This window comes from Trichosurus vulpecula, chromosome 5, assembly GCF_011100635.1.
Source record: "Trichosurus vulpecula isolate mTriVul1 chromosome 5, mTriVul1.pri, whole genome shotgun sequence".
NCBI lineage: Eukaryota > Metazoa > Chordata > Mammalia > Diprotodontia > Phalangeridae > Trichosurus > Trichosurus vulpecula.
Window position 1 is genome coordinate 29,375,302 of NC_050577.1, and position 27,968 is coordinate 29,403,269.

The 27,968-nt window shown below is 38.5% G+C and overlaps 1 protein-coding gene across 1 annotated transcript in view; it reads left to right on the plus strand.

Moving 5' to 3' along the window:
- The first annotated feature begins 286 nt into the window (after window positions 1-286).
- The window catches only part of TOP2B (DNA topoisomerase II beta), an 89,990-nt gene continuing 62,308 nt past the window's right edge, over window positions 287-27,968 (plus strand). The window contains exons 1-4 of the mRNA XM_036760485.1: window positions 287-397; window positions 21,008-21,178; window positions 22,749-22,839; window positions 25,303-25,366. Of these exons, the coding sequence (XP_036616380.1) occupies window positions 287-397; window positions 21,008-21,178; window positions 22,749-22,839; window positions 25,303-25,366 (437 nt within the window). The remainder of the gene's footprint in view (window positions 398-21,007; window positions 21,179-22,748; window positions 22,840-25,302; window positions 25,367-27,968) is intronic.

The following is a 27,968-nucleotide window of genomic DNA, read 5'->3' on the forward strand; positions in this document are numbered from 1 at the left end:
GCCCGGCGCGCGTCCGCGAGCGCGCGCGCGTGCGGGAGAGGGGGAGGGGAGGCGAGTGTGAGCGGCGGGGGGGAGCGGGTGTGCCATGGGGCCCGGGCAGCGGCGCTGGTAGGCAGCGGGCGGGCGAGCGGCAGCGGCTCCGGTCCCATCGGCGGCGGCGGCAGCAGCGGCGGCGGCTCCGGCGGCTCCGGCCTCAGCAGCCCCTGCCCGGGCTCGGGCCTCGCGCGGACCAGCAGCAGCAGCAGCAGCAGCGGCGGCGGCCCCGGGCCTGCGAGCGGCGCCCACCATGGCCAAGTCCGGCGGCGGCGGCGCGGCAGCGGCGGCCGCCGGGGGAGCCGGGGGAGCCGGCGGCGGCGGGGCCGGCGGGGGAGGAGCCGGCGGCGGCCTGACCTGGGTGGTGAGTCGCGCCTCGGCGGGCTGGCGGGCGGGCGCCTTTGTGGGGGGCCGGGCCGGGCCTCCGCATTGTTCTCGGCCTGGGTGGAGGGGGAGGGGAGAAGCAGGGGAGGGGAGGAGGGAGCCCCCCTTCTTCACCCCGCCCCCTCCCCACTTTCCCTGCTGAAGCCTGGAGACTGGGGGAGGGGGGAGACTTGGAAACTTTCTCCCTCCGCTTTACGATTGGAGGTGAGGATGCTGGGCCGGGGGCGAAGTCTGCAGGAAATCTGTGTCTGCATCAATACGGCGGGTCCCCTAAGTCCTAGGATTCATGTATGGAGAAGCACAGGCTGTCCCCAAAGTCTCAGTGCAGCTTCAAGCTCCGAACTTCGGTATTGATCAGTACAGGGTGTCTCCAAAGTCTCCGTGCGGTCTTAACTTCATGGATCGATCAATAGAGGGTGTCCCCAAAGTCACAGTGCAGTCTTAAGCCCTGAATTTCGAGTATTGGATCAATGCAGGCTGTTACCTAAATCTTAGTGCAGTCTTAAGTTCGGTTATGGATCAATACATGGTGTCCCCAAAGTCTCGGTGCAATCTTAACTTCGTGTATTGAGCAATACGAGGTGTCCCGGAAGGCTTAGTGCAGTTGTAAGCCCTTAACGTCTGGTATTGATAAATACAGTTTCCTCAGGGACTTTAGTGCAATCTTAATTTCATGTATGAATAAATACAGGATGTCCCAGAACTCTTAGTGCAGTTGTAAGCCCTAAATTTCGGGTATCGATCATATGTGGTGTCACAGAAGTCTTAGTGCAGTCGTAAACCCTTAATTGCGTGGATTAATAAGTACAGTGTTCCCCAAAGTCTTAGTGCAGTCTTAAGCCCTTCGGGTGTTGATTAATATAGGGTATCCCAAAAGTCTTAGTGCGGTTTTAAGTCCTTAATTTCTGGTGTTGAATAATACAAAGTGTCCCCAAAGTCTCAGTGCAGTCTTAGGCTATCAAAGCTTCCAAAGGTCTTAGTAAAGTTTTAAGCTGCGACAGTTGAAAGAATTTGGGGATACACCTCCTGGCTTCCGTCTGCCCTCCACTCAGATCTTCTCTTCTGCCAGAAGTCTCTCCCAGGCCTCCTTAATCTTAATGCCTTCTCTCCGAGATTATCTCCCATTCATCCTGTCTGTATCTTGTTTGTACATAGTTGTTTGCATGTGGTCAGCTCCCGCCATTATATTGAGAGCAGGGATTGGTGTTTTTGTTTTTGCCTTTGCATCTCCAGAGCCCAGCACAAAGTAGGTGCTTAATAATCACCTGTTGGCTGACTGTGTGTGCTAGGTGCTGCAGCTATTTGTGCAAACTCTACCTTTCCTCTTGGGATGCTACCCGGCGCAGTATCTGTTGGAGGAGACTGGAATAAGAAAACAAAAACAAAACGAAACCCCCGAGGGCTGTGTGTTTCTTGAGTACCAAATCGTTTGTGGGGTCCTTATCCCTGAAAAAGGGACTCCTTTCCTCTAACACTTAAAGACCTTTTTATGGTACTGCTGGAGATGGGGTTGGGGGGAGAGAGAAGAACTCTGCGGGTTGTTTGTTTATCTTGAATACCAAATCTTCCTATGTGCCCTTACGAAACAAGGGAAGTGGGAAAGCGACTTCTTGAGTGCTGGGGGCGCTGTAGTTAGGCACACGCCCCCTTTCTCCTTTTGGATGTTGCCTGTTTTTGTAAACTCTTCTTGGAGTAAGGGGAGCAGAACCCCAGGGAGCTGTTTTGAATCTTAAATACCAACTATTACATGGTGCCTTTACCCTTGAAAAAGGGGATGTGGGAAGACGACTTCCCCTCAAACCAACACTTAAAAGACCTGAAGAAAGGTCTGAGTCTTGCGTACATTTGCCGCTCACAGGGGATAGCTATTTTTACAGAAATTAATCCACTGTGGTTCCTCTTTCATCCTTCAGGGTAAGATGATTAAAAGCAGCTCTTAGAGATGTCAGCAGCTTAGGTGAAATGGGCAGAGGGGCTGAGTGGGGTGTACTGAAAAGCAGACTAACATGCTCCCCTAGTTCTGAAAGGGCTCAAACTCCAACTCCATGTGAAGGATTTGGTGTGGAGCTTTGACTGGCAAGTCCGTGGAAGAGAGAAGACCTGAAAGGACCTGGTTCGCACGCCAGATCAATAATTCAAAGGCATTTCACTTGCTCAGCTTTGAGTTCAGACTAGGGTCATTTCCTTCATGTAGCTAACAGAAAAGAAGTCCACTGACTCTAGGTATTAGAGTGGGAAACAGTTTACTATATTCACTAGCGTTGCTTTTCCAGGGGCTTTTGATTCCTATTAATCGTCTTAGGATACTTCTCTTCCTTCTTCTACCCCTCTGAATTGGCCTTTTGTTAGTTAATTTATTCTACTATGACTTTCTCTTCTTTAAGTCAGGTTTGTTGTAATCAAGAATTGATGTTTTGTCAATTAGAAAAATATTTTAACTATATTTTATGGTTATAATCAAATGCTTTAAATTTATAAAATATTTATAAAAATACTATCTAAAATATCGGTTTCAGCATTTTAAGTATCTTAATGATTTCATTGGAAGAAGATAGTGTGACTAAATCAGAGACAGGAGATGATAAACTCTGGATAGACTCTGGGGACATGGTAAAGGATTACAAAGAAATAGGTATTTTTTCTTTTAAAGTTAGGTTACTTCTTTCCTTGTTACTAAATTTGACAACATATAAAGATTACATTAGAAATCCAGTTCATTCTATTGGGATAATCATTTTGCTCCCAAAATCATAAGGTGACTGGTTTAGATCCTTTGCTGGAGAAGCCATGATTTACTTTTAGTGAACATTGTAGGGAATCAAATTATCTATTTTCAAATTGTGAAATTTTCATTTCGTTAGCCTAACTTATGAAATTCTGACAGCAGTCAATGTTGACTTCTCAGTGTGATTATTATCCATTTAAAGAATTAGATTCATTTTGCATTTTTGAAATTAATTTTTCTTGAATTTAAATTATTCATTAATATGTGTTTAGACATTTGATTTTCATGCTTTTTCTGGGATGTGGCTATGATATAAAGTTATGACTCAAACTAGTTTTTATAGAGGGCAAATCCATTTTAAAAATAGATTTTTGGTGTTAATGATTTCAAAGTGCATTGTTCTGTCAGGTATCTTTAAGTAACAGAATTTCAGAACTTGTGTTGAAATATGACAAGTATTCTGCCATAATGTTTTCTTTTGATACATTGTAGAGTAACATTAACTTTATTTACCAAATTTCAGTTGCTTTAGCTACTAAAAGTGTGTAAATGTCTTGACTAAGGAGCTGGAGAAGCTTATTGATAAGAGATGTAGACAGGTCCATTAAGGAAAAGTAACTTGTTTTGAGTTCAGTTGTGTGATCATGTTAAAGAGAGCCTTTAGAAGACATTTCAGATTATTAAGTTAATAATTGAGGTATTACTAAGACTAGAATTTGAAATACATTTTTCTTTTGCATGGATGAGAACACATCTTGAATGAGTGTTTAAAATTGTCACTCTGCAAAATAATTTTCCGGCTCAACTTTTCTAATTGTACTTTGAACTGTATTGTTCATAATGATAATAGTTTACATTCATACATTGCTAAGCATTTTCTATACAACACTGCCACCCCATCCCACCCCCTTTTCCTTCTTTTAAGGATGAAAAAACAGACCTAGGAAGTGGTGAAATGGAACGAATTCTAGATTTGGAGTCCCGAGGACCTGAGTTCAAATCTTGGCTCTGCCACCTACTCCCTGTGTGACCTCAGACAAGTCACTTAACCTCTTTGGGCCTCACTTTCCTCATCAATCAAATGAATTAGAGAGTGGGACTTGATGACTGCCAAGGTCTCTGACAGGTCTAAAGTCTGATCCCGTGACAAGGTTATGGTCTTTGCCAGAGGTCACAACAATAGTAGGTGATAAAAATGATGGGATAGACCAAAGGGATTGTTTGACAGGAGTTGAATATCTAGAGCTTTTTCCTTCATACCGGGTGACATATGTTTTTCTGTAGCAAGTGACAAAACTTTTGATCGCCAGTACTAGAATGAAGGAGCATTTTTGTCAGCAATTGAAAATTGGTGATAATACCTCTTCTAAAAGACAAAACTAATAGGAACAAATAAAACAAACTTTTCAGGAAAAACTACTTAGAGTGAAGTTCTGGTTTAGCAGGTGTAAGGAGGTGACTTCATGAATATAGAAAGAGATGGATGGAGTGCCAAAGTGGATAGAGTGCCTGACATTGAGTCAAGAAGACCCAAGTTCAAATTTGACCTCAAGATGCTTACTAACTGTGTGACCCTGGGCAGATCACTTAACCTTTGTGTACTTCCATTTCCTCATCTAAAAGTACAATGGAGATACACCTCCCTCCCGGGGTTGTTATGAAGATCAAATGTGATAATATTAGTAAAGGGCTTTTCAGACCTTAAAACACTATATTGTTATTAGAAAATGAAATGTAATTTTGTTCTAATGGAGAACAAAAGTTAGTTAATACTAATATTTGACATTTATATATTGATTTAACATTTGCAAATACATATATTTATGTCATCTCATTAGAGCTGCACAGCACTCTGTGAGCTAACTACCACCACTCCATTTCACAATGATGACACTGAACCTCAGAGAGTCTGTGACTTACCTACAGTCACACAGTAAGTGTGGGAGTTATTTGAATCCACATCTTCTTGACTCTAAGGCCAATGTTGCCTCCTTCATGCTGTTAGTCTTTCAATCAACAGGAATTTATTAAGCATCTGTTGTGTGCCAGGCATTGTGCTAAGGTGCTAGGGATACCAGTGTACAGATGGATATAGATCTTCGTTACCTCCCCCCCCCACCTATCTTATTGTAGTTTTAAAACTTCGAATTTATTGCCCCCAAATTGTTCACATTAAGGCTTGATAGGCTGCCTTACTCTTTAAAAGGTATTTCATCTTGTGAATATTGAAGTATCTCTATGATTTTCTAGAGAATGACTACAACTGTTTTATTCAGTTTAATTCAACAAGCATTTATATCTCTTTCGTGTAAGGCACTGTTTTAGCCTCTAGGAATAAAAAGATGCATAACCACATATGTTTCTGTTTTCATTGATTTTAACCTCAAGAAGCTTACAATCCCGTCCTAGCACAAAACACATGCACAAGTAATTATTCTGTGTGGGCACCCAGGAGTCTCGGTGGATAGAGCAAGGGGCCCAGAGTTTGGAAGACCTGAGTTCATATTTGGTCTCAAACACTTATTAGCTGTGTGACCCTAGGCAAGTCATTGGACCCTTTTTATCTCAGTGTCCTCATCTGTAAAATGAGCTGGAGAAGGAAATGATAAGCCATACCAGTATCCTTCACAAGAAACTCCCAAAAGGGATCACAAAGAGTTGGACATGACCGAACAGCAATCAGTACATAAGAGAGGCTTCATAATGGCATGAGAAGTTTGGGAAAGGAAGGATCACCTCTACTGGGGAGCCAGGAGAAGAAAGGAAGTCAGGGAAGACTTTGTGTAACACCTAAGCTGGGCTTTGAAGGATGGTGTACATTTCAACAGGTGAAAATATAGAAGGAACCATTTTCAATCTTGAGAGATGGTACATACAAGGACTTGGCAGGGACCATACAAAATTGGAAAATAGGATCATTGTCCAGGTGGACTGGAATATAAAGTGCATGAAGAGGATGGGATGAAATAAGGCCGAAAAGGTAGAGTGGGCTATACCAGGGAGGGGCTTGTTTGCCTGGAAACAGATTTATTCTGTGGGTACTGGGGAGCCATTGAAGCTTTTTGAGCAGGAACTGACCTGACCCTACTTGGTACGTTGGGCAGATTAGTTTGGCATTAGCATGTGGGCTGGGTAGAGGAGGAGAAAGTGGAGGCTATTATGGTCCTGGTCACTCCTCCAATCAGTAACTTCCTGTGGCTTCTTGTTACCTCTAGAGGCAAATATAAATGGCTCTCTCTAGCTTTTAAAGCACAGCCTTGCTCCAGACTAGTCTCAGTGACCATTACTCCCCATCTTTCTCTCTGGCTAAATTGGCCTGTCTGGTCCTCCTATGCGCTATTCCATCTTCCCTCTCTGCCCCTTTGTGCCAGCTGTCCACTTCCTCTCTCACCTCCACCGCATAGAGTCAACTGGAGCACTGCCTTCTAGAGGAAGTCTTTCCTTTTTACTTCAGCTGATAGCTGCCACTCTATCACCTTGTATTTTACCTCTTTCTATCGTTTTACAGTTTTTTCTCTTTTTATTTATTATGTGTATACTTATGCATGTTCTTTTTGGTTCTCCCCTTAGAATGTAAGCTCTTTGTGAGTAGGGATTATTTCATTGTTTGTGTTTGTATCCATAGGGCCTAGCACATAGTAGATGCTTAATAAATACTTGTTTGATTGATTGAAAATTAAGGAAGATAAAAAATGAGAAAGAACTTTTTGATTTGTCAATTAGATCATTGGTGACCTTGGAGAGAGTGGTTTTAGTGGAATGGTGAGTACAAAAACCATATTTCAGGGGATCAAGGATTGAGTTGGTGTTGAAGAAGTGAGAGGCAGTGAGTGAAGACTCCTCTTTAGAAGTTTATCAGTGAAGGAACAAGAGAGGAAGAGGAGGAGAGAAGAAGCCTAAGAGGATTGCAGAGTCAAGGGAAATCCCCCCTCCCCACTTTCTGGAAATAGGGCAAACCTGACCATGTTTGTAGGTTGAAAGGAGGGAGCAATAGAGAAGAAGAGATTGATGATAATAATAGCTATTGGTAAAGTTTTTTTTAGGAAGTGTAGAGTGTTTTGACTGTGTTATTTCATTTGATATTAACACCAGCCTTGTCGCAATGGGGATAATCAATGGATACTATGGGATCAGGGCCACAGATAAGAAGGGTTTACTGTACCAAGAAGGAGGGTACCAAAGGAATGGGCAGAAGTCTTAGAGGTTCCAACATGGTGGAGAGATGAGTGAGTGTGCAAAGATGGCCTCAGTCTCCTCAGAAGGGAGGTCATTGGCTCAGTGATTGGGGTAGGGTAGAGATAGGGGCTAAAAGGATGTTTAGAACAGCCTCTGTGGACAGTTTGTTGAAAAATCAATAAGATGGGGCAGCTAGGTGGCACAGTGTGTAGAGCACTGGCCCTGGAGTCAGGAGGACCTCAGTTCAAATGTGACTTCAGACACTTGACACACTTACTAGCTATGTGACTTTGGGCAAGTAACTTAATCCCAATTGCCCTGCCTTCCCCACTCAAAAATAATTTAAAAAATCAGTGATATGAATAAAAGAATTGTGGGATGTTTATGAGAATCCAGGGTGGTGCAGTCAGTTGGGTCAGTCTGTTTCTCACCTTTCTCCAGCATATGATACCACCCGCACCCTTCCACCACCCATGAAGTAATGGGAGAAAAATAGGGGTGTTCAGGTCCTGACTGACTCTGCTTCTTGGCATGTCTGATCTTGGGCATGTTGCTTAGCTGTCCTTGGCCTCAGTTTCCTCATCTGTGAACTGATGAAGCTGGTCTATGCTGATCTTTAATGGCTCTTCTGGCTTTCAATTCTCTTATTCTGGGGTCAAATGAATATATGTAAAGTGCTTTACAAGCTATAGAGATGTAACTAGGTGCCAGATCTGTGTGGTCTTTTTTGGGGTGGGGGGAGGTATGGAGAGGGACTCCCTCTACAGATATGAGGGCAACATTTTCTCTTAGAGTTTTAGTAAGTTATTGAAAGCACAGAGAAAACGAGTCACTTGCCAGTGTGTCAGAGGCAGGACTTTATCAGGTCTTACTAGCTCTGAGGACAGCCCTCTACTATTCCAAGCTGCCTGTCATGAACTATGGCATATTATAAACTATAGTTTACTAACTAAGGGGAAAGAAAGGGGAGGGAGGGAACAAGCATTTATTAAGCACCTACTATGTGGCATGCACTGTGCTAAGCACTTAGCGGTTATCTTATTTGATCCTCACAACAACCTTGGGAGGTAGTGTGCTGTTATGTTTCCATTTTACATTTGAGGAAACTGAGACAAATAGGTTAAGTGATTTGCTCAAGGTCATACAGTTAGTAAGTGTCCAAGGATTGATTCGAACTCAGGTTTTCCTGACTCCAGGCCACTAGGGGCCACCTAGCTGCTTCTGACTACAGAGTATTATAAATGTATATAAGGTGGTGATACCATTCTTCTCAGACTCCTCCTTCCTACCATCTTTTACGACACATAAGTAGATGATGCTGTTGTCACAACCTAAAAAACATTATAATGTTTTGTATTCAGAAGTGCTGGTTTTCTTGAGAGAAAGTAACGGTACCATAACCCACAATTTCAAATCTGACAGATGCTTGGATGGTGGCAAAAATTCTGGTTCTCAGTCACTTTTTGACTGTTAAAATGTGCTTTAGGCGAAAGCACCTGTTGTACATTCCCGTCATTTACAATCTTTCTAATTTAGTACACGATGTTCTTGTTTAATAATGTCTTTCTTATCCAACTTAACACTACGAGGCAATTTTAGCATTTCTTAATGTACATAACCCAAGAGACTGGAGTGTGCTTGTTCCTGAAGTGTTTTGTCTTCCTTGAGAGGATTCTGAAGCTGTAAGCTTCAGATAAACTTGCAACTAAATGTATGACTGTGAGCTTTCCTATCACCAGCCTCGCTTAGGTATGTCACAAATCAGTCTATATGAGTTCTAATTTGTCTATAACTGGCAATACCTTACATTTACGTAGTGCTTACAATGCATTTACAACATTCTTCTTTTATTCTCACACAGTCTAATGAGGTGGGCAAGGCCCAAAGTACCACGCCCATTTTATAGGTACTGTTATTAAAGTTCAGAAAGTCCAGTGTCTGCCAAAGGGCATCCAAGTGCTTTGATTGCTACTCAGTGTTTTGTTTTTTAACCATATCTCCACAAACCTACTTGTGATTTTCCTTGTGTCCTTCTGGGACACAAATTCTTTGATAATTTTTCTTAATTTGCTGTCCCTTAGGCATAGTTCATTCATGGAAGACCTTAAAAGCAAAGAAAACTACAAGAACATTGGTACCTACTGCTACTATAAAACTAGAACTCTTGATGATTTTAATTTGGGGGGCAGTGGTGGTTGAAAAATGATACTAAATATTTTTGGAGATTTTTAGTCTTGTTTCAACATTTGACTATTTTCCTTTTGTCAGTCAGAATTAAAATTATTCAAGGCAGCGTGCTAGTTGCTGGGGTCATGAAGATAAAAGTTAAATGTTCCTAACAGTAAAGGAGGCTTACGTCATCCTTGGAGTAATAAACTTGATGTAGGCAGCAGTTTGTAATTGTAATATTCATTTTAATTCCACTTTATATACATACCATTAACTTGACACAAAACACATCTACATGTTCTAGGTAGAAATAACAATTTAGATACAAAGTACATAAGAGATTTACTCCATAGTATATTCTTTATTTTGCATTTGAATTATTTATTTTGTAAGGATCATTAGGTAATATGTAAATGAGAGTGATAGTGATAATTGGTACTTTGTAGTTAGTGATTGAGTATTTAATATCTAACACAATACGGAAAAAAATGGCAACCTATTCCTTATTTTGCGTAAAGTGCTTATACAGTAACTTAAGTGTTACAAAAAATAGCAGTGACCAAAAAATTCTAAAGCATCATTACAGACACACAGTGGGACTCCACATGACTTAACATGTTGTGAGTTAACTTTCTATGTGAATGCTGCAGCCAGGTACATGTTCAAACCGACTTGAATCGGAAACATCATAGCTGATTTTATACTTGGCCAAAATTTTCATCAAAGGTCGTAGTGTCAACCACCATTGTTCTTTGGGAATTCTGTGCCTTTTCATGCTTCTCTTGATTCTTGTGTTTGAAAGTCAAATTTTCTATTCAGCTCTGGTCTTTTAACTGAGAAAGCTTGAAAGTCCTTTATTTTATTGAAAATCCATATTTTGCCTTGGAGCATGATACTCAGTTTTGCTGGGTAGGTGATTCTTGGTTTTAATCCTAGCTCCATTGACCTCCGGAATATCGTATTCCAAGCCCTTTGATCCCTTAATGTAGAAGCTGCTAGATCTTGTGTTATTCTGATTGTGTTTCCACAATCAGAATTGTTTCTTTCTGGCTGCTTGCAGTATTTTCTCCTTGATCTGGGAGCTCTGGAATTTGGCTACAATATTCCTAGGAGTTTTCTTTTTGGGATCTTTTTCAGGAGGCGATTGGTGGATTCTTTCAATTTCTATTTTACCCTCTGGCTCTAGAATATCAGGGCAGTTCTCCTTGATAATTTCTTGAAAGATGATATCTAGGCTCCTTTTTCGATCATGGCTTTTGGGTAGTCCAATAATTTTTAAATTATCTCTCCTGCGTCTATTTTCCAGGTCAGTGGTTTTTCCAATGAGATATTTCACATTGTCTTCCATTTTTTCATTCCTTTGGTTCTGTTTTATAGTATCTTGATTTCTCATAAAGTCACTAGCTTCTACTTGCTCCAATCTAATTTTTAAGGTGGTATTTTCTTCAGTGGTCTTTTGGACATCCTTTTCCATTTGGCTAATTCTGCCTTTCAAGGCATTCTTCTCCTCATTGACTTTTTGGAACTCTTTTGGTATTTGAGTTAGTCTATTTTTTAAGGTGTTGTTTTCTTCAGTACTTTTTTCTGTATTTTTTGGGTCTCCTTTAGCAAGTCACTGAATTGTTTTTCATGGTTTTCTCGCATCATTCTCATTTCTCTTCCCAATTTTTCCTCTACTTTTATTACTTGCTTTTCCAAATCCTTTTTGAGCTCCTCCATGGCCTGAGACCAGTTCATGTTTTTCTTGGAGGCTTTTGATGTTGGCTCTCTGACTTTGTTGACTTCTTCTTGCTGTATGTTTTGGTCTTCTTTGTCACCAAAGAAAGATTCCAAAGTCTGAGACTGAATCTGAGTCCATTTTCGCTGCCTGACCATGTTCCCAGCCACCTTACTTGACCCTTGAGTTTTTCATTGGGGTATGACTGCTTGCAGAGTAAATAGTACTTTGTCCCAAGCTTGAGGGGATGTGCTGTTGTTTTCAGAGCTATTTCTATACAGCCAGCTCTGCCACACCAGCGCTCCTCTTTCCCCAAGAACCGCCAACCTGGACCTGACTCAGATCTTAAGCAGGCTCCGCACTCCTGCTCTGATCTGCCACTTAATTCCTCCCACCAGGTGGGCCTGGGGACAGAAGCAACTGCAACCGTAGTTCTGTAGCTGCACCACTTCCGCTGCCCCTGGGGTGGTGGCCAAACTGTGAACTCCTTTCACTCCCTGCAGCTTTTCCCATTAACCTTCTCTGTTGGCTTTGGTGTTTGTGGGTTGAGAAGTCTGGTAACTGCCACAGCTCACTGATTCAGGATGCTAGGGCCTGTTCCGCATGGCTCCTGGTCTGTTTGGTCTGAGCAGCCCATGCTGGGCTCCGCTCTCCTCCACTCCCAGCTCCGTCCACCATAGACCTCACCCAGCGACCATCCAGGCTGTCCTGGGCTGGAGCCCTGCTTCCCTCTGCTATTTTGTGGGTTCTGCAGTTCTAGAATTTGTTCAGAGCCATTTTTTATAGGTTTTTGGAGGGACTTGGTGGGGAGCTCACGCAAGTTTCTGCTTTCCAGCCGCCATCTTGGCTCTGCCCCCATAGAGAGCAATTTGAAGAGGGAGAGAGGACTAACATCTGAGGGAATCAGGAAGACTTCATGTAGGATACGGCCCTTGCATTGAACTTTGGAGGAAGATAAGAATTATGAAAGGCCAAGATTAGGAGGAAGTGCATTCTAGGCTTGGAGGCCTGCTTGTGCAAATGCACAGAGGAAGAGCAAGGACAACTGGCTCTGAGGTAGCACATGTGAGTAATAGAAGGGTAGCTTGGAGCCTGATGAGGAAAGGTCTTAAAAGTTATTCTAAGAGTTTGAAGGGAGCCTCTGAAGACTATCATGCAGGGGAGTGGCATGGCTGTGCCTTAGGAAGATGATTTTGGCAGCTGTGTGGAGAGATAGACTGGAGAGGAAAAGGGCCAAACAGGCTGGAAGTTCAGCTAGAAGGATAGGACAATAGGTCAAGAAACGCGCCCCCCCCCCAAAATAATGTAAGTCTTAGAGGTGTGAGTGGAGTGAAGGGGAATGGATGGGACTCATGATATTGAGGTAGAATAGGTAGGACTATGGATACTGATTGGGTTTCAGGTTTGAAAGCCTGGAGAAGGAAGAGCCCAAGATCACTGCATTTACAAACCATAGTTGGTGGGGAGGGAGAGGAGCCCTCAGCAAAATTAAGGGAGTTATCAGTAGGCCTTAACACTCTAAGCTGGTAAGTTCCATTCTGGACAAGTTGAATTAGAGATGCTAACAGATCATTTAGTTATAGAAGTCCAATGGGCAGCTGGTATTCAAAAACTAGAGTTCAAGAAAGTGATTTATTAGGTACATAGATTTGGTAGTGGATCAAGGGAGAGACTCTAGGGACAGAAGAGAAGAGGACCCCAGGATGAGTTTTGACTAACATCAATGTTTAGGAATGTGGGGAAATGGATAAAAAGTGCAGTAAAATAGGCCTAAGGAATGTAATCAGATTTAACAATTAGAGAACTGTTAGGAATTGACAGTATAGCAAAGGTTTTTATGGGGTGGATTTAATGATTTAAAAAAATAAAGCTTTCTTTAAATTTATTTTTACATATTTATTTCTTGATGTTTGCATTTATTATTTTAAAAAATCTTGAAAAAAACGAATTTTGAAGTTAAACGTATTGACTACTTTTCAAAGTTACCTTTTTGTATCCATAGTCTGGTACTTTGTTAACAAAAGCCAATTTAAATCAGACAGTCATTCCCAAAATAAACTAAAATGGTAATGTCTTCATGATTTTTCATTATGAAACTTGTTCAGGAGTTAGGTTTTTTGAAGTCACTAATTATCATTCTTTTGCTAGGTTGATTTCTCCACTGTGGTAGAATGACTAGAATGTAATTAAAATCAATGTTGCTAAAAATGAACTTTAAAATAATAAGGAATAAAAAAAATTCTTTTTTGGATCAAAGGATTCCTTATCATCCATACCTAAAATTATTAGACTTATGGTCCTATGTATTTCAGACTGTTTTCTTTCCTTTCTGTGTTCTTGTATACATTTGAGCCTGGCAAATAGTAGGCACTTAATAAATGTTTAAATTGAAAAAAAATTTGAATATGTTAGTGTTTTGTGGAAGTTTCCTTTATCTTTATTCTGAAGATGCTGGTTGGTTAGCACTAGAAATATATTACTCTTCGGAGTGGTCATGATATGTGGTAGCCAAAGAGGTAGGTAGTAAATAGATTGCTTTTTAACCTTTTTTCAACTAGTGGAAGTTTGTGTTGCTACCTACCCTGGAGGCATGGGCAGTCCCACTGAATAATGAAACTTCCCTTTATTTTGCCTATACTTTTTATGTAGAGGAATCAAGGCAGCTTTCTAGCTTTGACTTTTTCTCCAAAACATCTTATGAACCTGGAATCCGTAATTCATTAAGAATGGGGCCAGTAGGGTACCAGCATGAATCAATAAAGAGAAATTCTTTCACTGCCAACAAACCAGGTAACAAGATAAACTCTATTCTTCTGAGGAGGCAGAAGTTTGAAGGAGGATTCTCCCTGGTATTTCCTGTTTTTATGGTGCAGGTACCCAATCCATGACTGTTTTCTAGCTTTGGTATGACTGTGTGCCCTGAACTGAACTGGACTAGAGATCTACTCTCCTTCAAGCCAAGTTAACAAATACTTGAATGTTCACAATAAAAGGCCCCTGGCTCTTTTTTGGGAAGAGAAGAATTTTCCATAGATGAAGAAATTAAAGAAGAGAACTAATCAAAAATATTTTATAAAGAGTTTTATCTCATTTGAACCTCACCAGCAACCTTGTGTGATAGTTACAATGATATTATTATGCCTGTTTTACAAATGAGAATGAAGTGTGAAGGTTAAATAATTTGCTCACGGTTATATAACTAGTAAGTGCCAAAGGTAGAATTTGAAACAATCTCTCCTGACTCCATTGATCTTTTTATCCAACTTCACTGTCACTTGGAGAGAGTGATTAAGATAGTTCATGGTAAACTGCTATGTCAAGAGGCCCAGATGATAAATCCTGTTTTAGTTCAGTGAAGGGAGACATTTCTGTGGGTTGAATTAGCACAGAAAGCTTTATTTCAAATAAGGAAGGACTACTTGGTAGTAATGAGAACTAGAAGGTATCTTAGAAATCATCTAAGCCAATCTCCTCTTTTTATAGAAGTTGAAACTAAAGGCCACAGAAGTTACTGTGACCAGACGCACAGCAGGTGGCAAGCGGCTGGCCGAACCAGGATTCCACCCCAGGCCTTCAAACTCAAAGTCCAGGGCTCCTTCCAGTTACCATGTAACTGAATCAAATATGTCCACTTGATAGAATGTAAACACCTTAAGGGCATGGACTGTTTTGTTTTTGGATTTTTATTCTCAGCCACTAAAAGTGCTTGGCATATAGTAAGTACCTAATAAATGCTTGTTGATTGATCATTGATCATGTGACCTTATTTCCCACTGTAAGCCTTCAACTCCTTGCCAAACTAAATAGGTTCTTCACTGTTTTTCTCCAATACAACCTGATTATTCTCACTTCTGAACCTTTACTTATACTTCTCACCTTGCTTGGATACCTTCCAGGGTTTTTTCTCTTAAATGATCCAAATCAAATCCTACCCATGCTAGTACAACCAGACTGTATCTCATTTCAAAGAGATGCTCATTCTCTTTTGACCTTGACTGAATGGATCTTTCCCTTCTGTGAATTCAGAGAAGACAACTTATTGGGACCATGCTTACTGAATGAATGTTCCATTGAGAGGAAGGAGACACTCAAGGAAAGGATCTAGGCGAGTGAGGACTATTTCCTATGAAGTCCAGCCAGGAAAAGTGAGGTTTCCAAAGGGAGACGTTTGGGGCTCAGCTGCATTGACTGTTCAAAAGAGAGAGCTGCATGAATCTTGAAGATTGGGGAGGATTTTGATATATGAAGAGGGAGAGACATTTTAGGTTGGGGGAACAGTTCACAGCCTGCACAAAGACAAGGGCAGTAGGAATGTGTGGAGTTTGTATATGGAAGGGAAGAGTAAGTAGACTGGATTCATATCCTAGAGCAAAAGGAGGAGCTATGATTATATAGGTAAAACTGGGCTGCATTATCAAGGACTTTGGGTATCAGGTCTTAGAGTTTGGGCTTGATATAATGGAAAATAACAAGTAAGAAAAAATTAGTAACAGAAAGATTATCTGGTAAGCATTAAATTTTTAAAATTTTAATATTTTAGTTTCCCCCAATTACATGTAAAAATAATCTTTATCCTTCATTTTTAAAAATCATTCTTAGTTCCATATTCTTTCCCTCCCTCCTCTTCCCCATCATTGAGAAGGCAAGCAATTTGACAAAGGTTATGCATGTGCATTCATGCAAAACATATTTCCATATTAGTCATGTTGTGAAAGAAAACAGACAAAAAACCCCAAGAAAAGTAGAGAAAGTAAAAATACAGTATGCTTCGATCTGTATTCAGATTCCATTAGTTCTTTCTCTGGAGGTGGTTAACATTTTTCATCTTAGGTCCTTCAGAATTGTCCTGGATCTTTGTATTACTGGGAATAGCTAAGTCATTCATAGTTGATCATTATACAATATTGCTGTTCTAGTGAGCATTTCTTCCAGGCTATGTATAAGGCTAATAGTCAATAAAACTAATTAATTCAAGTCTTTTAATATTGGTTCTGTGTTAGCTTTTCTAATATGGCTATTTGATTATTTGCCAGGCTGAGTACTGAGTTTATAGTAATTGGTGAAATGTATTTTTATTCAAAGGTGTATGTGTGTGTGTATGTGTATGTGTATATATTACTGTAAGCAAAAGCAGTCTTCACTAAGCAGTGTGTGTTAATCAGCACAGACATGCATCTCATATTTTAAAAATTCATTAAATTCTTGTATATGTGTACACACGTATGTTTCAGTAATATTGCCTAAATTTTACATTTGAGAATTGATTTATAAACATGGAAATCTAGAGATGACCTCAAAAGTCTGATTCATTATGGCATTCTGTAAATGAGGCATTAGCCTTATATATTTATTTTACACAAGAGTTCACATTATGAAAATTGAGTGTCTCTTTGTTTAAGCATGTATAACATGTTATTTAGTACAGAGATATCAATTTTTTAAAAGAAATTTTGAAAGTATATTGTAATATCCCTTTTGTAATATATTAAGTGCTCTTCATAATGGAAAATAATTAGGAAAAGCAAACATTTAAAAATGAATGAGGATAAATAAGACTCACCAGCCTGGCATACTGTAAATTTTGAGTCATTACTGCCTCACCAGAAGAGATCCTATTAGACCCAGCAGAACCTTGGTATGTAGCTTAAGTGGTTGTTAGTGGTAATGTAGTGGTAATGGTGAGGGACAGGGGGAAAATGTAGATGCTAGAGCTGCTTCAAGAGAGAACAAGGAAAGCTTTCCTAACATATAGCATCTGTCTCATATTTATTTAGTGACCCTGGGCAAGTCACTTAACCTTTTTGCCTCAGTTTCCTCATCTGTAAAGTAGAGAGAATAACAGCACCTAGCTCCCAGGGTTGTTGTGCGGCTCAAATCAGATATTTGTAAAGTACTTGGCAGACCTTAAAGCTCTATATGAGTGCTAGCTGTTACTATTGTTATTATTAACAATATTATTAACAACTGGGAGGCCAGAATTTTGGACAGGTTTGGTATGATCCCTGTGATTTGGGCATCTCCAAATATGACTTAATTGTTTGGGGGTATATTAGTAACCTTTGTGCCTAGTGAAAGTGCTTTTCACTTAGCTTCTTCTGGGGTTGAGTTAGGCAGCCTAAGGCTTAATGACTTATTGAACAAACTGTTGCACAGGTTCCTTTTATTCTTCCGGGAGTCAGATTCTTACAAGTCACTACATTTTAGATGTAACTGTTATGAGGACCTTTGGGTTTTTTTTAAAGCAGTAATTTGTCCATTATTAAATTCAAATTTTTATATATTTCATGAGAGAAACAAACTAAATTAGAAAATGTGTTGAATGTCAAAATTTTTATGCAACTCACTTGTTGTTGGCCCGTAATTTCATTGTTTAACTACTAGCTAAAGAGGTTTATGAAGAATTTATTGATTATACTTTACCAATAGAATTGTGTTTTGTTTGGAAGTTTAAATTATTTTTTCATTATGTCAAAACTATATTTATTGGCTCTGGACAGTGTTATTGGGCAACTTGATAGTTATGTGTAAACTGATTTTCTCCTGATTTTATGATTTATGATTAACTGATTTTATGTTTGAACATAAAATGTTTAGTAAAAATAAGCTATATTGTATATACTGTTTTATCTTGACATATTGTTAAACCTTTTAACTTTATGTAAAAGCCATGGTAATAGGAAATTATTATGAATTATAATTGGTGTTTTTATCATTTAGTGTTTGAATTCCCATAGTTTGTGGGGCATAGTTCTTAGAGCATATGCCATTCTTGGCATAGTTCTGAATATGTAGAGGACATGAATCCTGTTCTTTACATTTAAAGAATTTTTTTTCCCAGTGTCATGCCTTAAAGAAAAATGTAATAATTTCTAATTCTGTCATCTAGGCCAGAGGCTTTCAACTTGAGGTCCATTAACTTAAAAAAATGTTGATAGCTATATTTCAGTATAGTTGGTTTACTTGATAAACTTGCGTGTTTTATTTCATTTCTACATTTCTCAGAGGACAGAAGCATAGGCTTTACTAGTCTGCCAGAGGTCCATGACAAACAAACAAAAAACCCTGCCAGTTAAGAAAACCTTTGATCTAGACTCAGTATAGTTCTATAACTGAGCAAACATTATAGATCTGACTTACTTAGTCAGTTGCCTTATTTAAATGCACAAACTTCCCTCCAGCTCTATTTTTTCTTTTTAAAATCCCCAATTCTATTTTCCCTCATTTTTCATCCCAAACTAAAAATAATTAACAGATACCATCTCATTTCTTATAGTGGGCTTTGTTTAAGTTACCTCATAACTCTGGAAAACAGGCTTCCCCTTTCATTAGGGTTGGGGAGGTTTAGCCACTGTGGATAACTGACCCCGCTAACACTTTTTGGCATTAAAGAATCCCATATAGAAATAGTACAGTGTTTTACTGATACACAAATCACAGAGGAATCTCCAAATCTTGTGGAGCTGACTCCAGCTTCTGTGGCTGCTAGAAGATTGGTATTTGTGCATCCTCTTCAATCTAATTGGCAGGGAAATTAGAATGAGCCCTTTGTGTAAGAGTGGCAGTATAATCAGAGCTGACACCCAAAGAATTATCAACACTTAAGGGATTAGCTCTTTGTGACCCATTTGAGGACTCAAGTTTCAAGGCCACTTTTGGATATAGCCTTTAGTTGATATTGGTCACTTATTCCTTTCTTGTTTCCTCTTATAAATCAGTCATCATTTATTTATTGAGTGCCTACTATATGTGAGTCTTTCAGAGGCACCCAAATACTCAATTGAAACTGCAAAAAATTAAATAGCTTGCCTTTATTTTTGTTACAAAGCTGGCAGTTAGACAAACTAACACTAGAACTGATATCCGTAACTGTGTCTGCCAATTTGGTGTTTAGTATACAAAACTCTACTTATCTCGTTTTAATATAAAAATTAATACATACAAATGGTAATAGTTAGGAGTCTACTATAATTCATTCTCCACACCTGCCACATTGATATTCTTAAAGTACAATTATAACTGTTACACTCATGCTTAAGAAGCTTCAGTGCTCCCCTTTGCCTCTCTGTTTGGCATTTAAAACCCTTTATAATCTGAATCTATTACCTGTTTCCAGGTTGGTTACACATTAGCCTTATGTACTTTATGCTCTAAGCAAACTGCTCTACTTGTTTCTGGATACCTTAGAATCCACCTCTCTCCATGCCTTTACGCAGGTTGTCTCCCTGTGTCTGGAATGCACTCCCTCCTCATTTTTGCTTCTTGGAAGCCTTGGCTCTCTTCAGTGCTCAACCTTCAATATGTCTTTCCTAATTCCCCTAATTGAGAGCTCTGCTCAGCCATTCCCCTCATCTACTTTATTTATTTGTGAATGTTTTGTATCCTCTTGGGTAGAATGTGAACTTCTTGGATGTGTGGGGCGGGGCTGGAAAGGGAAGCCCTCACTTCTGTATTTTTGGCCCTGGTGCCTAGCACATAGTAGGTTCTTATTAAATGCTTATTGATGGGAGAAAAACAAAAAGCAAACTTGTAGCAAGTATTTGCAAGTAATTCCATTTCCCTTCTGAAGCAGAGGTTCTTAACCTGGAATCTGTGAACTTAAAAAACAAAAACAACACATTTGGTAACTATTTCAATATAATTGGTTTCCTATGTATCCTATTTTGTGCATTTAAAAATATTTTGAGAAGGGGTCCATAGGTTTTACCACATTGACAGAGACCCATGATCCATAAAAGGTTAAGAACCCCTGATCTAAAGGCTGGTGAACATACTATGAATGATTACAGCCTCATTTTCAGTATGGGGACATAACCATGGCAATACCTTTGAACTGTGTAAGATTGTTTTAAATCTAGGTTATTGATAATCCTGCTTAATATCCTTAATCTTAGTCAGTTGGCAAATGCTTGTCATAGTTACAGTGACTATATTTCCATATTCAAGACTGGGACACATGGTCTAATAAATAAGTTTTTTTTTTTAATTTTAAACCGCCATTAAACTACACTTTTGTTTTTTGTGAATTTGGGAGTTGTATGGTCTCCATAGCCCATGTCTTGTTTCTTCCCACATTTCTCTTCAAAATCTCAAAATTCCTACTATAGGGAGTGTGGCATAAATCTCTTCTGCACTATCAGGTGTCCTTCTGGATCGATTGTGAGGTAACCAGTGGGGCACAGCGTGGGCCAGCCAGAGCAAGCTTTCAGGGGGCTTCTAGACTTGAGAGGGCTGCATCCTAGTTGGAACTCATATTCTACTGGAAATTTTGATGACCAGTGTAAGGGGTAAGGCCTGACATCCCTACAAAAGATCTGGCTTGGAGAAGTCTGCTTGACTGGATTCAAGATACAACAGTATATGATTGGTTTTTGTTTTGGTCAAACTAGTTTGTGACCATGTGCAAGTTTCTTAACATCCCTGGGTTTCACTTTCCTCAGCCATAAAGTGAGTGATGAACTCCAAGGTCGCATCCAGTTCTAAAATTCTGTCATTCTATAGAAAAGAAAAAAGGTCTAAGTTAAATTTTCTCATTTTATTTTTCTCTTCTCAGAATTTCTTGTGATCACGTTATATATCAATTGGGAAACCTATTTAAAAAAGATAACCAAAACTTTATACTCATAATTAACATAAGTATACATTCTCCAGGTGATACTCTGATTAAAGTACAACCAATCTATAGGACTTAAAATTGAAAGAGGCCGAAAGAAGATTTTAAATTTAGGGAGCAAGCAAACATTTAGATGATCAGTAAACATTTTAGTAATACTTTTTCAGTTATTTATTTTTTTGGTTAATTTTAGACTCTTTTTGATCAGAACAATGCTGCAAAAAAAGAAGAGTCAGAAAGCAGTAATAAAAACGATTCTTCCAAGAAGTTGTCTGTTGAGAGAGTTTATCAGAAGAAAACACAACTTGAACACATTCTGCTCCGACCTGATACATACATTGGATCTGTGGAACCATTAACTCAGGTCAGTGATATTCTTTATGCATGTATGTTTATTTATCATTTATCATTGATTATTGTGACCATAATCTCAGAGATGGTGATGATCATACTTGTGCTTCAGGAATTTTATTCCTTTGAGGTTCTTTGGTGACTGGCTAGGCATATAAAAATTAAAAGCCTTTGTTTTCCATCTGCTCATTGCATATATTAGGGAAAATTTGTTTTAAAATAATAAAAGAAAAAAGTCCAGTAATCCTTCAAGACAAGCATTGAAATCAGAATAAATCAAAAACTTACCTTTATTTTGTGTGCAGATGGAATAATATTGTGGAAATTAAATAGAGTATGATTTGGGGGTTTATTATAGTTCTGTTCATTAGACTACTGAAAGGAATACCAATTTCATTTGAGGCTGTTTTAAGGTTTCATTATTTCAGTGCATAGCATGTTAATGGGTATAAAATGATTTTTTCGAAAATTTGTGCTGTATGATAGTACAGTTCTGAGTGAATGGAAATTATGCATCCTTCCTGTGGATACATCTTGGCTTTATGAGAGATCTTGCCAGAGTAGCAAACTTCACTCAATGGGCACGAAAATAACTTTCAATTGTAGGTCTTACCCCAGAAGTCGGAGCTTTGACATAAACTATCTGCTTGTTTGATTGTGAGTAGTCTTATGCTTGTCCACACCTTTATCCATGTGGATAGTAGTTTGTTGGCTTAAAGGCCTTTTGATGATTTGTTGGACTTTTGATGATTGTTCTGTACACCCATGGTATCACTCCTATTTCAAAAAGTTAGGTTATATATAGAATTAAGCTAATGAGTGGAAAAATGCTCTGAATTGATTAAAATGCTAAAATGTAGGTGGTTGCTTGTTTCATTATTTGATTTTATTATATTGAGGTACCTCTACTAACATCTCTCCTACCCCCTTTTGCCTCAGTACAATGGTGGGTGACCCTCAGCACTCCAAGGGTAAGCCAGCTGAGGATTGCCTAATTTTTATATCCCTCATTCTAGTTGACCTTACCAAAGTGAGCACATAGCCCAATCATTGAACTGGCCGTTAGAAGGACAGTATAGCAAAGTAAAGAGAGGCTGATCACCAAAAAGTTGATCATCAGGTGTTGAAATTTTTTGACCATGAAAACTCATGAGAGGACTATCTGTTAAAATGTGGAGGGGATGTGATTTACATTTGTGGGATAAATGTCCACACCAGTGAAATTAGGAATCTTTTGAAGTATTGTATTATACTGAGGTAGAGAATATTGGAATTTCCAGTCAGTCTTGCTGCCTTATATTAAAAACTGAACTATTTTATAGAAGAAATGTATGTAAGAATAGGTCATACAGAATGAGCAGTTTCTCAGTTTTATGGATGCTTGGATTAGGAAAAAAAAAGAAGAGGAAAACACCATTTACTGCATGAAAGCAATTCATGCAGTTTTCTAACTCTAAAGGACCAAGTTTGTGGAATGTGAAGTTAAACAAAATTTTTAATGGTAGAATGTGGTTTTGGATTATGTAAAATTTATATTGCTGACACTTACAGTAAAAGACTCTTTTTGAATTTTGTCTGTGCAGTCAATGTGGGTTTATGATGAAGATGTAGGAATGAATTGCAGAGAAGTTACTTTTGTACCAGGCTTATACAAAATCTTTGATGAAATTCTTGGTGAGTACCTTTTTAAGAATTAAGACAAACTCTCTTTTGTTAAGTAATTGTAAAGTCTCAGAGTCAGGACTCCATAGGGTTGATTTAAAGAGGGTTCCTAAGGACATCACACTGAATACTCACACACTCAATACTTCAGAATGCTTACAGGGTAGCTGAAATGTTATACTATGTTAAAATATTATGTTCATATGCAACTTTGAAGAAGTTATAAACATTTTCCATTCGTCTGAATTTTTATCCACCTTTCCCATTTTAATCATTATCATATTTACCTAAAAATAATATAGGGGTTTCCATTTTGGAGTAATGTGTGCTAAAAATGGACTTTGGGGGCATTTTTTGTGATTCGAAGGTTAGCTGTTTTCATCATCACAGCCCTTTCTCCCAATAGCTTCTTTAATATAGCTGATAGTCCAATCTTAGTTCTTCATGAAAGTAAATATGTCCCTCCTCTGCTCAAAATTTCAGTCTCTCTATTGTCAAGTAAAGTTCAGACTCCTTTGCTTATTTTTCAAGGCTTTTCATAATTTGGTACATTCTATTTTTGTAGACTAATTTTTCATTATTTTTCTGCACCTACTGTACACTCTAACCAAATTGAACCACTCTCTGTCCTCTCAAAATGTCCTTGTGCCTTCCCATTTCTGTGCCTTTTATCATGCTGTCCCAGGTACATCTGCTTATCTCTCACCATTGGCTTCATGAATTAACACCCATCTTTTCTTTTCTTTTCTTTTCCTTTCTTTATTTTTTCTTTTTCTTGGAGGGGGCAAGGCAAGGCAATTGGGGTTAAGTGACTTGCCCAAGGTCACCCAGCTAGTAAGTGCCAAGTGTCTGAGGCCTCTCAGGTCCTCCTGACTCCAGGGCTGGTTCTCTATTCACTGTACCACCTAGCTGCCCCAACACCCATCTTTTAAAACCCAAATCAAATACTACCTCCTAATATAAAACCTTCACTGATTTCTTTCCCTGTCATGACTCACCTTTTCAGACCTCACATAGCATTTTGTTCTGAACTTTGTAACGCACTTATGATGTAATGTTGATTTAATTATTTATTTTTTTGTCTTATCCCCCCTGCTAAACTGTAAGTTCTGTGAGGGTAGATACCTGTTTTATCTAAATTTCGTACTTGCCTGATACCTGTTCTTTGCTTTCCAAAGCCCTCTGTTGTGTCTAGCTTAGTCTTCCCTATGTTGTATGATTATTTTTCCTGGCTTGTATCCCTTATATTAAAATTTTAATTTAAACTAATCACCACCTCTAAAGTCCGGGTTCTAGGAGAGCGTTGTATAATAAAAAGAATGATGATCTGGAATATAGGAGATCTTAGTTCTCAGTCCCAGTGCCTTATTCCATATGTGACCTTGGACCAGGCATTTAATTTCTCTTGGCCCTGCTTTCTTCATCTCCATGATTCTTTTTATAAATCACAGTAAGGTGTGATAACACTGTCAGGGAATGTTTGTATTTTAAAAGGAGGGATTGTTAACTAAAATCAATCTGTATGGTAAAAGAAGGAGATATTTTTGAGCAAGGGGGCCTTTTCAGTGCCCCTCGCATACTTCATGTCTCTTACTGCTTGCCTAGAAAGCTACACAGACTAGAATAATTAGATGGGAAGGGCTTGGGGCCCCTGTTCATTCCTTCTTCCTCACTTTTCAGCTCCATGTGTTGAGGGGAGGATTTCAGGGCTAACCCTAACCATTTTTTCCATTTCCTTTCCATGTCCTAAATCCCGTCCACCATGTACCTAGCAATATACCTTTCAAGTTACGTGCTTGTGGGTTACAGTGATCCATTAAGTCTATAGGCTTAATGTCTCCAGTTACAAGGTTTCTGGTGTATTATTTTTAGAGACAAGTTGTTTATGTAATTTAGGGTTCCAGTGAACTTATATTCAAATTAATGCACTTGTAAAGAATGTTAGAATATTTTTAGCATTAGTCATTTTAGAATTGTTCTTAGAATACTCATGAAAACACATGTATGAGATGACTCTATATTCTCCTCAAGAAACTACTTGTTTTTCCTGACTGATTTGACAGATTGATTGAATTGAAATCAGTTAAATTAGGTGGTTTTTTTTTAACCTCATGATGAAAAGATTGAACTTGCCATTTTTTTTAAATTACAAGCTGTAATCTTATTGTATAAATGCCCTAAATGCATTTTGTATTTGCTGTTTGAAGCAACTGAATTTCAATTTTACTTTTTCTTGTATTTATTTGTAACTAACTTTTCCTCATTTTAGTTCAGTTGAAATGCTTTATTTTGATTTCAAAGTAATCCTCAAAATGTTAGAATATTATGTTGCTTTAATTTTGTAATGAATGCTAATAGTAACTTTTTAATTTCTTTTGCAATATGTTTCACTGTTTATATGTATTTGTTTTTAATAGAGCTTTACACATTTGCTTAAATAGTTGACTATTCTCACTAAAGTGTTTAATTTTGTAGTTAATGCAGCTGACAATAAACAGAGGGATAAGAACATGACCTGTATCAAAATTTCTATTGATCCGTAAGTACATCATTAGGCTGCTTTAGTGAGCTTTCTCAGCTAAGTTGTTTCAATACAGGTGGTTCCTGACTTAGAACATGCAGCTAATGAGTCACCTGTATGTATGAATGGGTATTGCTACTTCATTCCCCTCAATGATTTTTTTCTCTTATTAATTCCTCCTTTTGCTGAAGTTGAACTGCCTGAGTCCCCATGACTTCAGGAACAGAGCCTTTGGCTACACATATCCTGAAACTCATCTCACCTTCTTTTGGAGCCCTGTGCTGCTTGAGCCATACCCTACAACAAAGTCATGTGTTTCTAGAGCCCTCCCCTGTAGTATTTACCCTTTGTTCCTAGAAATCTCTATTCTAGACCATTCCCTGGCCATGTCACAGTGGAAGCTGCCTATCTTCCTGTCACATTTCTTGCCACTCTCACCTACGCAGGGCTCAGTGTAACTCAGATTTGAGAAATTTCAAGGGAGTTTGGGATTGAAGGACAAAATCAATAGGCTTTTGAGGGCTGATTTAGTACCCAAATTATCAGTTTTGAGAACTTGCATTTTGGGCCATAAGCAACTGATTTTCAAAGGAATTTTGGGAATATAACTTATTCGTAATTTGGGGACTGCCTGCCTGTTGTTTGCATTGTAGAATATTTACAGAACGTTACAGAATCAAATTCACTGCGTATACTGAAATTAATAATGGGCTTTTCTAAATCAATATAAGTTTATTGTTCTTTTATTAATTTTGTTTTCAGAAGCATTTGTTTGTGAAAATTTAGATTATACTTATCTTTCATAATATTATACTTAGTAATTCAACATTGTTATTAAAAATAAAAAAATCTGAGCAGATTGAGAACATTTGCTATCAGTAGTCTAGTTTTGGATAATATTCTTTTTTATTAACACCATAATAAAATTGATTTTTGGTTTCATTTCTCATATCTTTTATGACATTGCTGCTACATAATCATGTTGTTGAAGTTCTTTTTCCTATCAATGAGACTTGGTACTAACAATCTCCTATGTAGGAGGTCAAAATTAGGAAAGAAATAAAATCATTTGCTAGCCTCCATTGCTTCTTTTTGTCTCCCAATTTTGGTAAAGTTTTTGAAAACGAAAACTTCATTTATCCATTTGCTATATTTGAGGAGTATCAATAAGAATCAGAAAGTACTTGCTTTCTGTAAGTGAAGGTAGGCATTTTTAGTTTTCTTATTCAGAGTATAGAAAACAATACTGAAAGTGAAGAGAAAATGATGCTTTCCTTAAATGAGTGCTTAATATGGTAGTTGAGTAACTGCATACTTGGTTATATCTGCTAAGCAATAACATTTCTTGCCCCATTAATCCAACACATACCATGCTTTCTGAAATTCAGTTAAATACTACTACAATGAATAACATTATAAAATGGGTTTATATGTCAAAACTGTTTTAATGCCCATAAGGATGAATCTTGGAACAATACTTTATTGCTATGGTTGTTCTGAATTTTATGTAAGAAATTTTATGCAAAAAATAATACTGTTGTAACAAGTGCTTTCTTTGGTTCCTGTTTAGCAACCTTTATAACAAAAGAAATTGTTTTCAAAATTAAATTCGCTAAAAGAGTCATCACAGTTCATTACATTAAAACAGTCTGCTTACTTGTAGTTATCTAGGAGAGTAAACATCTTTAAGATACATTAATGAGGACTTGATACCTTTTGCAGCCTAGTCTGACTAGTTTTGAAACTTTGTTTGATTTGGAGATGATGCTCCACTTCCTGCCAGAAAAGCCCACTTAAATGTTCATACAGTTAGTTTAAAACCAGCACATACCCAGAAGCTACAAGGAAAAACGGAATAAAATAGTGTCTATGTGACCAATTTCTCCAAGTCTAGTAGGCTGGGAATGTCATGGCTCCTCAAGGGGGTCTGTAGTAAAGTGTTCTAGGATTCTGCTTTTGGTCTTGCGTTATTTGTCATTTTTCTCAGTCACTTGGATAAAAGCACAGATAGCACACTGACCAGATTTAAAGATGTCACAGAACTAGGAGGAATAGCTAACACAGGGGACAGCAGAGTCAGCGTCCCAAAAGATGCCAGCAAAGTAGGATGAAAGTGAAATACAATGAAATTTAATAGGGATACGTCATATAGTTGGGTTTTAAAATTTGTTTTAATAAGAACAAGAAGTATGGCTAGAGAGCATGCCATCAAAAAGATCTAGAGGGCTTAGTGGATTGCAAGCACAAGGAGTTGGTGGTGTGATAGCAATCAAAAAACCTAACGAAATTTTTGGAAACATTGAAAAGTGTAGCATGCAGAACATGGGAAGAGAGTCCTTTTGCTTGATCAGGGTACATGTGGAGTATTGTATTCAGTTCTAGATGCCCCAGTTTAAGAATGACATTGATTTCAGTCATTAAAGACTATCAATCAAGTCATGGAAGTATTGTGATCTATGGCAGCGGAGGGTCTACCTACACTGGCAAGCTAGAGTATGTCTTAGAGTGGTTAGCACCTCAAGATAATACTATATAACAATCAATTAAAGTAACTGGGGGGAGGGGATGTTTTAGCTTAGAAAAAAGATCACAGGGAACTTAATTGTCTTCAGGTATTTGG